Below are 14,599 nucleotides of genomic sequence, written 5' to 3'. Positions count from 1 at the left end.
CAGACCATTTGTATTGATCCAGTACTGTTCATTTTGGGTGCAGTGAAGCAATAAAAAAAAGTTGGTTGAACAGACATACATACTTAATATAAATGACCCGGCTTTAGACGCAATGGTTCATCCAGACAATAGTGTTGATGCATTCACTTTGGCAAGGTTATGTTCCTCCATTTAAAATCTATTATTCATCTCCCCCCTCTGCAGCCCTCTCAAGTACATCAGAAACCAATATATAAAAGATAGCAGGAAACCTGCGGAGCTCTTATGGAGCCGTGCTGACATCCTGAAGTGTTTGTTCAAGTTAATGCAAATCATCTCATTTGTAAAATGCCAAGCAGAGCGGATGGGGAAGGCAGGTTTTCCATTCAGCATTCATTGAACACATATCCTGTATGCTGTAAAAGCAAAGGCAGCGTTATTTAAAAAAAAAAAAAAAAAAATCACATAATGTGATAGATATGTAGAATATAGATTTCTCTGCTTTGAATTAGTCAATTGTGCGATTCACCATTTTTCTTATCTGCCTTTTATTTTCTGATTAGATTTTGTTTATTCTGTTTGTACAAAACTAATAGCAATTATTAGGAAACTATAGTACCAGTGTTTCTGGTGGTGCAATGCACCGCACAGCTTTGCCACATGCACATCTCACACACAGGTGTGGTACATGGGCGTGAGACACACACAGCTGTGCTACATGCCATGCGCCTGACAATAGCTCAGACACAGCTTTGATACATGACATGCGCCTGACAGACAAGACATGTGCATGGTACAAACACAGCTCTGCTACATTATATGCGCGTGACAGATACAGCTGTGCCACAGTACATGCGCATGTTACAAACTCAACTCCGCTACATGACATGGGCGTTACAGACACAGCTTTGTTACATGACATGCGCCTGACAGACAAGACATGTGCATGGCACAAACAGGTCTGCTACATTATACGTGAGTGATAGACACTGCTGTGCCACAGTACATGCACATTACAAACTCAGCTCTTATGTCTGATATAACAGCTTAGTTGTATTCCCAGTGTGTTAGGCCCCACCATAACTGTGCCAGGGGCGGAGCTACAACATCATCAGGGGCAGGGCTATGACCTCACCAGGGAGCGGAGCTATGAGACTCACTCACATACAAACAGACAAGTGGTCGTTAGTAATTTGATTGGGGGTGGGAAGGAGGGGGCGGCCATCTTTCCTGAACTGCAGTCAACAGCATTTAGAGATATACTTTACAGCTGATTTTAGGCCATTTTCACAAATTGACAGGAGATGACATAGTGACTTCTATGGGAGGCTGACATGTGCAGAGAGGGGGAGTAGATAAGTCCCAGCTGACCTCGTAGGAAAGGGGACATCTGTATATAGAGAACACAGGATCCACCATTCACAATAGTTGAACTACAGCTCTGATCGGTGGGGATCCCAAGCAGTGGACCCTCACTAGATATTGGTCCTGAAGATAGGCCATCCGTTTTAGGAGGTTGGTAAGGGGTTAACCTAAGGTTAGTGAGAATAGGACATTCTGAGCGGTCATTTTGCAAAGAAACAGATCGCAATTTCAGATCCCTGATCCATCCAATTTCAACCTCTTCCTATCCTCAGGATAGGCCATAAGCCATTCATTACTGGGACTCCGACGCTCGGGATCTCCGCCGATCCTCCGGCCCACTGCCAGTGAAGCTGAGCCGGACCTGGAAGTGTAATAGAAGGCATCGCTCCCACTGATTTAAAATCATGCAGGATGTATTTTACTTCAAATATATAATTACCCTGGCCAGGAATTTACACATTGTCCATCACTATGGGAAAAAAAAAAAATATTACAATTTGTGGGGTAACAGCGCATCCCTCTATTCTTCCCAACACGCTGTGCATAGTATGGACATTGTGAGGCCTCTTACTTCACCATACCACTGCAGGGTAGATGCTACAAACAGGCAATTTAATTTGACGTTTAGATGTATGAAGAAGAGTTTTATTATTTGACCATACACTTCAAAAACATTCTGACAGGTTAGTTGGTCTCCTACGAAATTGTTTGGAGTGTGGGAGTAGACTGGAAACTTCATACAGATATGCTCACTGAGCCACCATGCTAGGAAAACTTTAGGTGCATTCAGACTTTGCAGATTTTGTTAAAAAATCTAATTTAAAAGCAGGAAAAAAAAGTAAAAAGTATCAAATGCACTAAAAAACAAACAAACAAAAAACCAAAAAAAACCATGGTTTTGACAGGGTTTTAGAAGAGATTGTGGTGAAATCCACAACCCCGCCATCTAAATCCACCCTCATCAACTCAGCTTCCGTTATCAAGGGTAGACAGCTCAAAAGGATGATGCACAGAGAACTAACATTTAAATAACCCATTATGAAAGGCAGTCAATTCCTGACTTCCAGGAAGCTTACATTTCTCTTCTATTCACAATTAACATTTTTCTTCATTACCTTCTTCCTTTTTTTCAGAACTATAGGGGAGAATAAATTTCCGTTTCCTGCGCAACTGCTTTAAATTAGAATTTAGAAGAGATACTAGTCTGTTCCGTCCAAAATTTATCAGGACATCTGACTTTACCTCATTATCACCTCCACACGATTTCTCTGATCAGCCAGAGTAACATCTTGATCTATGATCTAAAGATCTTTCTACTTTGTATTTATAGTCTAATCGCAAAATAGTTCTGCACACATTGCTCAGGCCCATTGGCATGGAGTCTGCCATCTTCACTAGTCAGTGCCTAGCATAAACACAACTAAAAGCAAAAGAACAAAATAAAACCTAAAAAAGGCCAGATGCTACATACCAATAGGAATGGAAGATATTTGAGAATATAGATCCAACATTCGGTTCCCATCAGCATCAACAAGATAATTTCCTCGACTTTCTTCATAATTACAAAAAAAGTGCACAGCGTCTGCATTCTAGGAAAAATAAAGTAAATCAACCATTCAAATATACTGCAAAGTGGAAAATTCTAGCCCTGACAAGATAAAATGCCCACTGGTATACCAAGATGTACACCAGTATTTCCCGACCACCAGTCCTCAAAACTGCCCAAAAGGTCACGATTTGAGCTTATCCTATAGAGAACACACCTGCGGCAATGTCTGAGGCACTGGCAATCACATCACCTGTGCATACTGAAAAAATCCTGAAAACATGACCTTTTGGGGAAGGGGGGGGGGGGGGGGTCAAGAGGACTGAAGTTTGGGGAACAGATGTTCATCAAGGTTAGCAGATTATGCCATGGATCATACTGGATTTGCACTCAAAACCACCCTTCAAGGGCTTATTCAGACGACCGTATATCGGCCGGGTATTCACGCCGGCCGATATACGGCGTCCCTCTCTGCAGGGGGAGGAGGCTGGAAGAGCCGGGAGCAGTGCACTGAGCTCCTGCCCCTTCTCCGCCCCTCGGCACTATTTGCAATGGGAGGGGGCGGGGCGGAGATAACTCGGAACTTAGCTCCAACCCCGTCTGCCTCCTCTCATTGCAAATAGTGCCAAGGGGCGGAGAGGGGGCAGGAGCTCCGTGCACTGCTCCCTGCTCTTCCAGCCTCCTCCCCCTGCAGAGAGGGATGCTGTATATCGGCCAATATACGCGGCCTATATACGGTCATCTGAATAAGCCCTAAGGGTTCATTTACTTGGATGAGGTCAAGGTCGGTCCAAGAAACTCTGAATGAGATTACACTTGCAAACTCACAATTTTCATGCAAGTGAGATGCGTTTCGTGATAAAAAAAATAAAAAAAAACAGCATCGCTACACTTGATTTTCATGTACGTAAAAAATGAAACACTCCCATTATTCCCTATGAGAGCAAGAAAGAATCACATTGCACTTGCAGTAAACTCACATTTCCATGCACGTGATGTGATTTTTTTTTCTGCACCTATAGGGAAGAATGGGCGATTCTTCAACAAAATCGCCCAAAAGTAGGATATGTTGCAACTTTTCTCTCATCGCTTCTTCTTGCACGTCCTGTTAAGAGTCAAGCTAAAGAAAATTGCATCTGTAAGGCCTGCTTTTGAATGGATTCATTCACGCGCTGCGGTGGGTGTAAATCACAGTACGTCCTCTTTGAGCGTTCCCTTGGAATGCCCCAGCAATTTTTTTCAATGGGACCTTAAAGAAAACATTACACGACACTCACAAGCTGTGCGATGTGCATGTCGGGATTCACAGAGGCAGTAATAGTCTATATATAATCAATTGGCCCTTCACAGAATAGACCTGCTAAAAGATCCTCTTTATTAATTCAAATTAAAACAGTATAGACATGGAGCACATGTAATGCCAGAGGGGGAGGTATACATCAGGTAGGTGTATACTCACTCCTGGGGCAGAAAACGAATATTTTTGGTATAACCGTAAAATCTCTTTCTCGTCACGTTCATTGGGGGACACAGCCACTGCCACTAGGAGGCGACACTAAGCAAAAGTGTTAGCTCCTCCCACCAGGCTATATCACCCCTGCCGACACTCAGCTAATTAGTTTGTATGCAAGCAGTAGGAACAGCCAGTGGGAGTACACCAAAAAATTATTTACACTTTAACGTAAACCAAGGAAAGACATACCAGTCTTCTGGCTATATATCTCGTCATCCGTGACCCAAGACCAAAGGGCTCCGCCCTGCTATAAAGAAATTAATCCTTGGGAGGGTGCTGTGTCCCCCAATGAACGTGACGAGAAAGATTTTACGGTAAGTTATACCAAAAATATTCGTTTCTCGTCCGTATCATTGGGGGACCCAGCCAGACCATGGGACGTACAAAAGCAGTCCTGGAAATAAAAGGGTGGGAATTCCCAGAAAAAAAGGTCCCCAGCAGTCAGGGGACTGCCGCCTGTAGAAAAACGCTACAATGTTTGCTAGTGAGAAAACGCATGAGATGTATATGGTGGTCTTCACACCAGCTGAAAAAGCGTCTTCATACGCGATAATAAATTCTCGATGTCGTCGGCTTCCTGGCTTGGACCATAGTTCGGATAACTGCTTCCAAGAATCCCGGCTTTTTAATATCGTGGTCTCAACAGCCAGGCCGTCAAACGAAACTACTTTGGATTCGGGTGGAAGATTGGTCCTTGTGATAGTAGGTCCTCGTGATAGTAGGTCCTCCCGTTCTGGGATTGGCCACGGAGCGTCGGCCAACATTTCGATTATGTCTGGATACCATGCTCGCCTCGGCCAATCCGGAGCCACCAGGATTGCTGGTCCTCCTTCCCTCTTGATCTTCTTTAATATCCTCGGAATGAGTGGAAGAGGGGGAACCACGTATGGTAGTCTGAACCCTGCCCACGAGACCAGTAGGGTGTCCACTGCTACCGCCTGAGGATCTCTTGAGCGTGCCGCAAAAGGGAGAACCCTGTAATTTAGTCTGGAAGCCATCATATCCACGTCCGGGGTGCCCCAGCGCTGACATATCGCTTGAAAGACCTCCGGATGCAGCTGCCACTCGCCGGGGTCAACTGTCTTTCGACTGAGAAAATCTTCTACCCAGTTTTCTACCCCCGGGATGTGAACTGCCGATATGGACCGAAGATGTTTCTCCGCCCAGCTGAGTATGCCGGATACCTCCGTCATTGTTCTCGCACTTCTTGTGCCCCCCTGCCGGTTGATGTATGCCACTGCCGTGGCATTGTCTGTCTGGACTTTCACATCCTTTCTGTTGAGCCGTGGATGGAAATACTGCAGTGCTCACCGGATGGCTCGCAGCTCCAGGACGTTTATCGGTAGCCTTGCCTCTTCTTGTGACCACCTCCCCTGGGTGGAGTGTCCCTCCAAAGTTCCGCCCCAGCCGTAACAACTGGCGTCCGTGGTCAGTATCCTCCACTGTCCTGGAAACAGAGACCAACCCCCTTGGATTCTCCTGAGACTCGTCAACCATCTCAGGGAAAGGTGAACCTTTGGTGTTATGGAGATTCGCTGGTCTAACGTCCACTGCGACCTATTCTAGTGTGCCAGAGTGAAATGCTGGAACTCCCTGGAATGAAACTGTGCGAATGGTATGGCCTCGAAGGAGGCTACCATCATGCCCAGTACTCTCATGCAATACCCAATGGTCGTTTGCCTCCCCTGAAGTAGCGGGCGCACCTTGTTGACCAGTGTTACTGCTTTCGCTTGCGGCAGGCGAATCTAGTGCTTCTTGGTGTTGAACACCATCCCCAGAAATTCCAACTGTTGGGTTGGTACTAGACAGGATTTCTCGTGGTTTATGACCCAACCGAATTCCTCCAAAGTCTGAAGAGTGATTCTCAGGCTCTCTAGATTGCCTTCCTGGTCTGGAGCCTTCACCAGTATGTCGTCCAGGTAAGGGATGGCTATCACCCCCCTTGTATGGAGTAGTGCCATTACCGCTGCCAGCACCTTTGTAAAGACTCTCGGGGATGTCGAGAGCCCGAATGGTAGCGCTACAAATTGGTAATGGCTCCCCTGGACCTCGAAGCATAAAACTGCTGGTGAGAGTCGCGAATTGGAATATGCAGGTACGCATCCATGATATCCACTGACGCCAGGAACTCCCCCGGTTCCATAGATGCTATTACCGACTTGAAGGATTCCATCCTGAAATGTCTCGCTTTGACGTAATGATTTAACCTTCGTAGGTCGAGGACCGGTCTGACCCTGCTATCCTTCTTGGGAACTATGAAGAGATTTGAATAAAAACCCCTTCCGTGCTGACACACCAGCACCACTACTCCCTGCGCCAATAGTTGTTTTATTGCCTGGCGCAGCTGTGTTGCCTTCCCTGGGTCCTTCGGTATCCTGGATCTGACAAAATGCTCCCGTGGAAATGTTGCAAATTCGATGGCGTACCCTCATGAGACGACCTCCTGTACCCAGGCGTCGGTCACGCGGGCTAACCATACATTCTGGAACCATAAGAGCCTGCCCCCCACCCTGTGAATAGCGGGTGGGGAAAAGCCCCTCAAAATGATACTCCTGTACTTGCACTCCTAGGTGCCTTGGAGCGAGCTCGCCAGGCTGGCCTGGTCTTAAAGGAAGGATTCTTCCTCTGCTCTGCTGGGGCCCTTTTTGACTGTCCTGTTGTGGGCCGGGATGTAACCTGCCGAAAGGAACGAAAAAAAGATTTCTTCCTAGGTGGCGCCTTTCTTGCGCCCGTAGCAACCTTAATTAGATCGTCGGGTTTTGGGCCCAATAATCTCTTGTCTGACAGTGATGACACGACGAACGCTTCCTCCTCCTCCAGACCGCTACTACCCCCCCCCCCCCCCCCGAAAAACCGCGCGGAGGCTGATCTTGGTCTGTTGAGATGTTGAGGAGCATGAGGCCCGTGAGGGATCCGATCTAACCGATCTCCCTGTATGCAGAGACTGCTTAGAAGCTTCCCTTGACTTATGATACGTCCGGAATGCTTCCCTGGAACCAAAAGGAGCGTGAAAAGACTCTAGAGTGTTGCGACCTAGAAGATCTGGACGAACTTCTGTACCGACAAGACCTGTGAGAAACCCCTTCAGAGCTGCGGGATCTCCGCCTCTTGTGCGACCTTCCCCGCGAACGCTCCGGGGAAGAAACCTTCGAATCGGATTCTAAGCGGCGCAATATCGCTGCCGACGAGCTAGCTAGTCCTGACACCGCTGCGGCCAGGGATCTAGCCCATTCAGGCTCGACTGCCTGCTCTACAGGGGCGGCGGGGGGCACCGGGGTCCCTGGAGCTGAACGCACTGGGTTACAGGCTACACAGCGGGATTCCGCCTGACCACTTGGGAACTTAGCGTTGCATAACGTGCACGCATACTATTTTGCCCTCCCCATAGCCTGACTGGAACCCTCTGGTCTAGGGTCAGACATGACGCAATCCACACCTATAGATAACCGCAAGGGAGTGGTGGGAATAGGGGTAGGGTGTCTCCGTGTACTGCTGAGAGCGAGTACCCGCAGGGGGGAAAAAGACACAGGGGAGAGCTGCCTTGGCAGGGCTTACCCCGTCCTGTGGTTCTCCTGGCCCAGCTGGAGCTTCTGGGTCCTGGCGGCCTTCTCTGTGGTAAAAACACTGGAAGCTGCCGTCACTGCTGACCGACTGGTGCTTGCTGATTGTAGAACAAACCGCACTGCCAGGAGGTGCTTGCAGTTTGGAGACAAAAAAAACCTGCCGCAGTAAGTGCCAATGGCAAGAAGTGGAGCTGCTCACTAGCAAGTAGTTCCTTGCAAGAGCTACTGGGAGCGGCCATCTTTGCTGGCCGCCTCCCTGAAAGTCCCGTGCGGCCGGGGTGGGCGTGGCCTGCCCCGGAAGTCCGGACGCGTCACCGGAAGTGCTAGGTGCACCACACTAATGCGTCCCCGCGGCCGGCACCCCGCAGCTCACTCTGCAGCCTGCTCCTTGTCCCACAGCCGTGATCCACCGCCCGCGGCCGCAGCAGTCACCCGCGGTCGCCCGCAACCATACATTTCTGTGGGCGAGCATCCACCCCCTCCCAGCCTTGGCCGGTAAGCAGCCAGCCCCCCTTGTTCAGCAGTGTCTCTGGATAGAGAGGGCGGAGAGGGGAGGGGGGGGGGGGGGAGGGCATAAACCCATATGCAATGAGCTAGGCAGAGGAGGAGATAGGTAAAGAGAAGGAGTGAATGCACCTGAACTCCTTTCCCCAGGACCTTCCAACGTGGTGGGGGTCCTCTGAAGGGGTTCCTGGCAGCCGACCACAGACTTGGAGGGAGGTTTGAAGTTCCGTTCCCTTCTTCCGGATACACTCCCTTCTCTCCATCCGCGTTCCAGCAGTGTTCCCCCCTGCGCTCGCCGTCCGAGAGGGGCGCTGCTCCAGAGGGGGGAACCCTATTGCTGGCGGGCAACGACGCCAATGCACATAGGCATGGTCGTGCCACCTTTTCTTCGCTGGGTAGGGCGCCGCAGAGTGGCGGAGACACCATCTGCCTGCGCCCTCCCCGGGAGGACAGGAAAGCCAGGGAAAAGCTCCGACTCCCTGTATTCTCGCCATGAAGTCCTCCTGGACCTGACCTGTCTGCCTCCTTGCAGACACTAAGCTAAAAACTAATTAGCTGAGTGCCTGCAGAGGTGATATAGCCTGGTGGGAGGAGCTAACACTTTTGCTTAGTGTCGCCTCCTAGTGGCAGTGGCTATATCCCATGGTCTGGCTGGGTCCCCCAAGGATACGGACGAGAAAACATAATACTCAGACAAACTCACATTGAACATGAACGTTCTAGCCACGATGTTTAATGGCAGATATTACCATCCGATAAGGGATACATATAGATCCTCAAAGACTGCTCTCCTAAATAATGCCTATGTGGCTGGAATACTTGAAGTGTCGATAGTCTGATAATATAGATTACGTGACCACTTAGGCATAGAAACAGTGAATTACTGAAACACCAGTGTATAGTTCAGTACCCTTTGAAGAGGAGCATCACGAATATGCCATTCGCAGATGTTATGGCGTTTATAGATGCCCAACGTTAGAGGTATTGGATCTCAAAAGTGGACACCTTAAATATATTGGTTTCACTTCAGGCTCGGTTGTATTCGACATTCAAGATAGTAGGTCCCAAATTATTTGTCCTAGATGTCTCCAATTTTTAATATTCTAATTTTGACGCGTTTCATCGCTAATGTTGGCAGATCATCAGGAAAATTTTTGGGGAGCTCATTGGAAATTATGAGGACTGGTTCCCTAAACTGGTAGTTGGCTCAAATTCAATGAGTGTCTGAGACACAATGGCATAACTAATCTTTATATAACCAATAACCCTTTTGGTTCAGCTAACTTCTTTTAGGATCAGTGAACAGTCTGGTAGTAAACATTTGTCTACCAGATAACATTAACTCCAAGATTGGAGCCAGTTATCAATGTGTCATTCTGAATAAACAGCGTGTATCCACAGAATGACAGTCCAGGAAATCCCTGTCAGGGAGTCCTGCACATGTAATTCTAAGCAGAGCAAAATTCCCCCACTTGCTCACTGTCCATATAAGTTGAAGTGCTAGACCCAGCTACAACTTTCAGTTACTATGTTAAGGTGTTGCTACACTGCACGTTGATACATGGTCAGTGACGGTTAAAGATACACATTGACAACCGGCTCCAATCTTGGAGTTACTGCTGTCTGGTAGACAAATGGTTACTACCAGACTGTTTGCTCACTGATCCCTAAAAGAATCTGAACCAAAAGGGTTTTTGGTTGTATGGAGAAGATTAGTTATTGCATTGTGTCTCAGACACTCATTAAATTTGAGCCAACTACCAGTTTAGGGAAGCAGTCCTCATAATTAGGTTTTACCAAGGAGCTCCAAAATTTTTGTCCTGATGATCCGCCAACATCAGCGGTGAAACGCGTCGAAATTAGATTAAAAATTGGAGACATCTAGGACGTATAATTTGAGACCTAATATCTTGAATGTCGAGTACATCCGAGCCTGAAGTGAAACCAATATATTTAAGGTGTCCACTTGGAGAGCCAATACCTCTAACGTTGGGCATCTATAAATTCCATAACATGTGCAAATGGCATATTCGTGATGCTCATCTTCAAAAGGTTACTGAACTATATACTAGCGTTTCAGTAGTTTTTTGCACTTTATGTGTGTGCGACCACTCAAGCGTAGATAATGTCGGTTATCAGACTAGCGACACTTCAAGTATTCAAGCCACGTAGGCATTACTTAGGAGAGCAGTCTTTGATGATATATATGTATCACTTATCGGATGGTAATGTTGTATGAACAGCAAGCACTGCTACATACTCATTATCTGCCATTAAACATCATGGTTGTAACGTTCATGTTCAATGTGAGTTTGTCTGAGTATTAGGCTGGCTTCACACGGCCATGACGGGCTCCACCGCGGAATTCCACGGCAGAGCCCGTCACGGCACCCCCCAGGGACCCCAATACTTACCTCCGGATGCGGCGCCCTACGTCCCGCAGGACGCTTCGGCGCGCATGCGCAATAGAGCACGTGACGTGCCGCAGCGTCATGACACGCCCACAGCGTCACATGACGCGCCGGCCGCGTCATATGATGCGGTAGACGGGGAAGCAGTTTCACCCTATCTTCCGCTGTGCTATAGTGGAAGATAGCGTGACGGACGGCTTCCATTGACAGCAATGGAAGCCGTCCGTGCATACACCCGCGGCAAATAGAGCATGCCGCGGATGAGGACGGGTGATTTTACTGTGCGGAATTCCGCGGTGGAATTCCGCACCGTAAGCATTGTACTTACATATTACGCGGCGGAAATCCGTCCGTGGGAAGGAGCCCTTAGTTATACATTTTTCTGCTCCTGGAGTGAGTATACACATACCTGATGTATACCTCCCCATCTGGCATTATATGTGCCCCATGTCTATACATTTTTAAAGTGAATTAATAAAAAGTATCTTTTAGCGATGTGCATGTAACTTCAATGCTTCCAGTTCAAGCCAATAAGAAACCACTTGTAATCCTTTCACATGCATGAGGATCACAATTTCACAGAAGCAAGAGAGATTTTTACTCAAAAATGCTGTGCATTACCGTGAAAGAGGGAAAAAAGCGCGATATCAGGCCAGATATCTCACTCACCCATGTGAATGTAGCCCATCAAAGGTCTAGGCTTCACATAATTTCTGGATTTTACACAGGTTTAGGCAATACTTAAATTCTCTACCTCCATTAAGTTCCAATCTCAAGCAACAAAACATTGCACTGTAACTTACCTGGATACCATTCAGCTGTTTGACCAACTCCTACAAAAAAAATAAAATAAAAAAACATTATGTACTGTACACAAACAGCAGTGAGTCTTGCATCAGTGTAAGCGGAGGACAAGAAAAGTGATACTGTTGCCCTAGTTATTTTGGGCATGCAGACAGGGCGTGGATATGCTGTGTATTTTCCATCACAAATTTGCATCCAGAACATTTGTAGTGTTTAAAGGGCCCATTCACAGGGGTATTTTCTGTCCGCGTGCTTTTTTTTGGAATGTGCTGTCCATATAAAAACCCCACCAGTTGTGTCCATGGCTGAATATGGACTGATGTTGCGCTTAAAAATAAATAAATAAAAAAATTGTAGTATGTCCTACATTTTGAATGATATTCACTGACCAAAATCACCCATGGAAGTCTATGGGAGAATTACAAAAAAAAGACTCAAAACAGATGTTACATGCATGTGTGCTGCATTTTTTATATACATTGCCAGGAGAAAGTGAAAAACAAAAAAAAAAAGTCACATCAATTTGGCCTTCCTGTGTTATTTTGTGCCTGCAATACCAATCCTGGCCACTGCAGTGGAAACGGAGCTGTATGCTTCCTGTAGAAATCCACTCCATGTACAACCACATTGACCTGGTGAATATTTTAATCGCTGGGGGGGGGGGGGGGGTCGTAGGTGGCAAACCCATTCCAATCTACTATTAATTCACCTATCCATAGGATAGGCCATCAATAGTTTACAGCTGGACAGATCTAGATAAAAGGCAACTTCTGACAGGGAAACTACCACTGAATATCACTGCTATCAGGATCCATTGGGTCCCAGCAGTTGATCATCCACCAATCACATAAGTGTTTGGTGGGAAAAGCCCTTTAATGTGATGCCAAAGGATTGGCACTTAATTCTCGAGTAAATTAACAAAATCAATTGGCAAAGAAAATCTACATTTCATCGCTATCCCACCAGTTGGCCATGCCATCATTTCCAAACTACCTGGTAACGGTCATTCACCAAACTCACACATCACCCAAATATCAGTGCTCTTTGCTTACTCTTGATCTTGGCCCTGGGACTTCAGTCTTCATTAACGGAGCATCGTACTCAAAATCAACATTCTTCTTAGCTGCAGCCTGACTTATATACCTGCAACCTGAAAAGAACAGAAGTCATTCCCATTAGTGATCAAACTTTAATTTCATGCAAAATAATCTTTAGCAAGAGTCTGCTCCACGTGAGGTAATCCTCCTTGACGTTTCTTTACCCGTTTGTAAAAGCCCTTTGTCCTGGGATGCCAAATCCATGCATAAGCAATCCACAAATGGTAGTAAGAATACATGGTCTCATATGTATAGTATTCATCATGATCCGTGCATGTTATACCACATTCCGGTCAATGTTTTGCATTACCAACACTGATCATGTATGCAAATACCATTATGTCCCATTGCTCTAGTACTTAAAAATAAACCTCATGAATTTAGGAGGATCATCCTATAGAATCTATAATGGTTATAACATTGTGCAATATCATGACAGCGTGATATATCTATGCACTTAGGGTAACCTGTGCCCAATAAATTGTCCACAGCCAAGCAATAACCGTATGACTCCATTTTCAAATTAGAGGGTAAATAGTGTTCCATTGTAGAAATAAAATGCCATATGAAAATGTATGTCCTAATAATGTGCAATACATTTAGTCCAAGCAACACACTGAATAAATGAATCCTTGCACAAGTGCGTACAGGTATGTCATTTAGAATATTATGAGTGCTTCCCATTAAGTAATTCACTACTTCAAGGAATGCAACCATCGAATCACAAACCGTGTAACAGGATATTCCCAATTTATGTGTGGATGGCAAAATAGTATGCACCCTTAATGAAAATGGTAGAGACCCACTGTATGCATGCCATTTTAAAAAAAGATCATGTGGCTAAATAATCAGGGTCTTACACAATCCACAGGGCGTATTGCCTAGCTGTTACATATGCAGGTCCATATCCTAGTATATGCATATACGCAACTGCAGCAAAGAAAAAAATGCCGTTTTTTTTTCCTTCTTCCTTGTCTTAAAAATGACATTATGTTCCTCCCAGATACACATTCAATATACAAGCGACACACACACACACACACACACACACACACGAGAAGCGACATAATGTTAATGCCAAGTTGGAATATTTCTATCCTTAATAAAAGTATAATAGATCCGAACTATAGTTATGAAGACCATTAGATTCCCTCAAGGAATTGCTTTCTTATCCCATATTAAGATGGCATCTACAGTATGTACTCAGCTACTTAAATACCAATTATGTATGTAAATGAAGCCTTCACTGAGCACAGCTAATAGCCCCAGGCTATTATCTGTGCTCAGATCCTTTGTTCTCCGCGGGAAAACAATGCTATTGGCACTCCCCTGCAGAGAACGACTGATAAAAGTGATCTTTAAAATCAAGTGAGCTTGATTTTAAGGATCACCAAAAAGTGCCCAAAATGCGGGTGCCCCGCGCCTATTCACATGCACCGATTATCGCTAAAACGATCGCCGATTAGCGAATTTTTAGCAATAATCGTCCAGTGTAAATGGGCCTTAAGTTAGCCAAGTTTGGGGAGAAACGGTAGTCTCTGGGGGCTCCCATAACCAGCAAAAAGATTTGGTTAACAAAATGATGTTTAAGCAAAAATAAATAAATAAATAAATAAATTAAAAAAAAATCAATACAGAATGAATTTTTACATTCTTGCCAAAATTACTGTGCTTGTGTAAATAAACTACAGCCTGTATCGCCGTGTGGTGTGGCATGTAAGACTACAACTCATCCACTCAGTGCTCTTGCCACTGAAAGGCCTCCAATTTGTTTATGACACTTGGACTATCCCTAAGGGAACCTGGTGTCCTCTGCA

The 14,599-nt window shown here is 46.0% G+C and overlaps 1 protein-coding gene across 1 annotated transcript in view; it reads right to left on the bottom strand.

Moving 5' to 3' along the window:
- Positions 1–14,599, bottom strand: part of ABAT (4-aminobutyrate aminotransferase) — a 125,542-nt gene that overhangs the window by 34,896 nt on the left and 76,047 nt on the right. The window contains exons 3-5 of the mRNA XM_066576158.1: positions 12,738–12,835; positions 11,685–11,714; positions 2,816–2,933 (exon numbers count right to left, since the gene is read on the bottom strand). Of these exons, the coding sequence (XP_066432255.1) occupies positions 2,816–2,933; positions 11,685–11,714; positions 12,738–12,835 (246 nt within the window). The remainder of the gene's footprint in view (positions 1–2,815; positions 2,934–11,684; positions 11,715–12,737; positions 12,836–14,599) is intronic.

This window comes from Eleutherodactylus coqui, chromosome 8, assembly GCF_035609145.1.
Source record: "Eleutherodactylus coqui strain aEleCoq1 chromosome 8, aEleCoq1.hap1, whole genome shotgun sequence".
Taxonomy (NCBI): Eukaryota; Metazoa; Chordata; class Amphibia; order Anura; family Eleutherodactylidae; genus Eleutherodactylus; species Eleutherodactylus coqui.
This window is presented reverse-complemented; position numbering and strand designations above follow the sequence as displayed.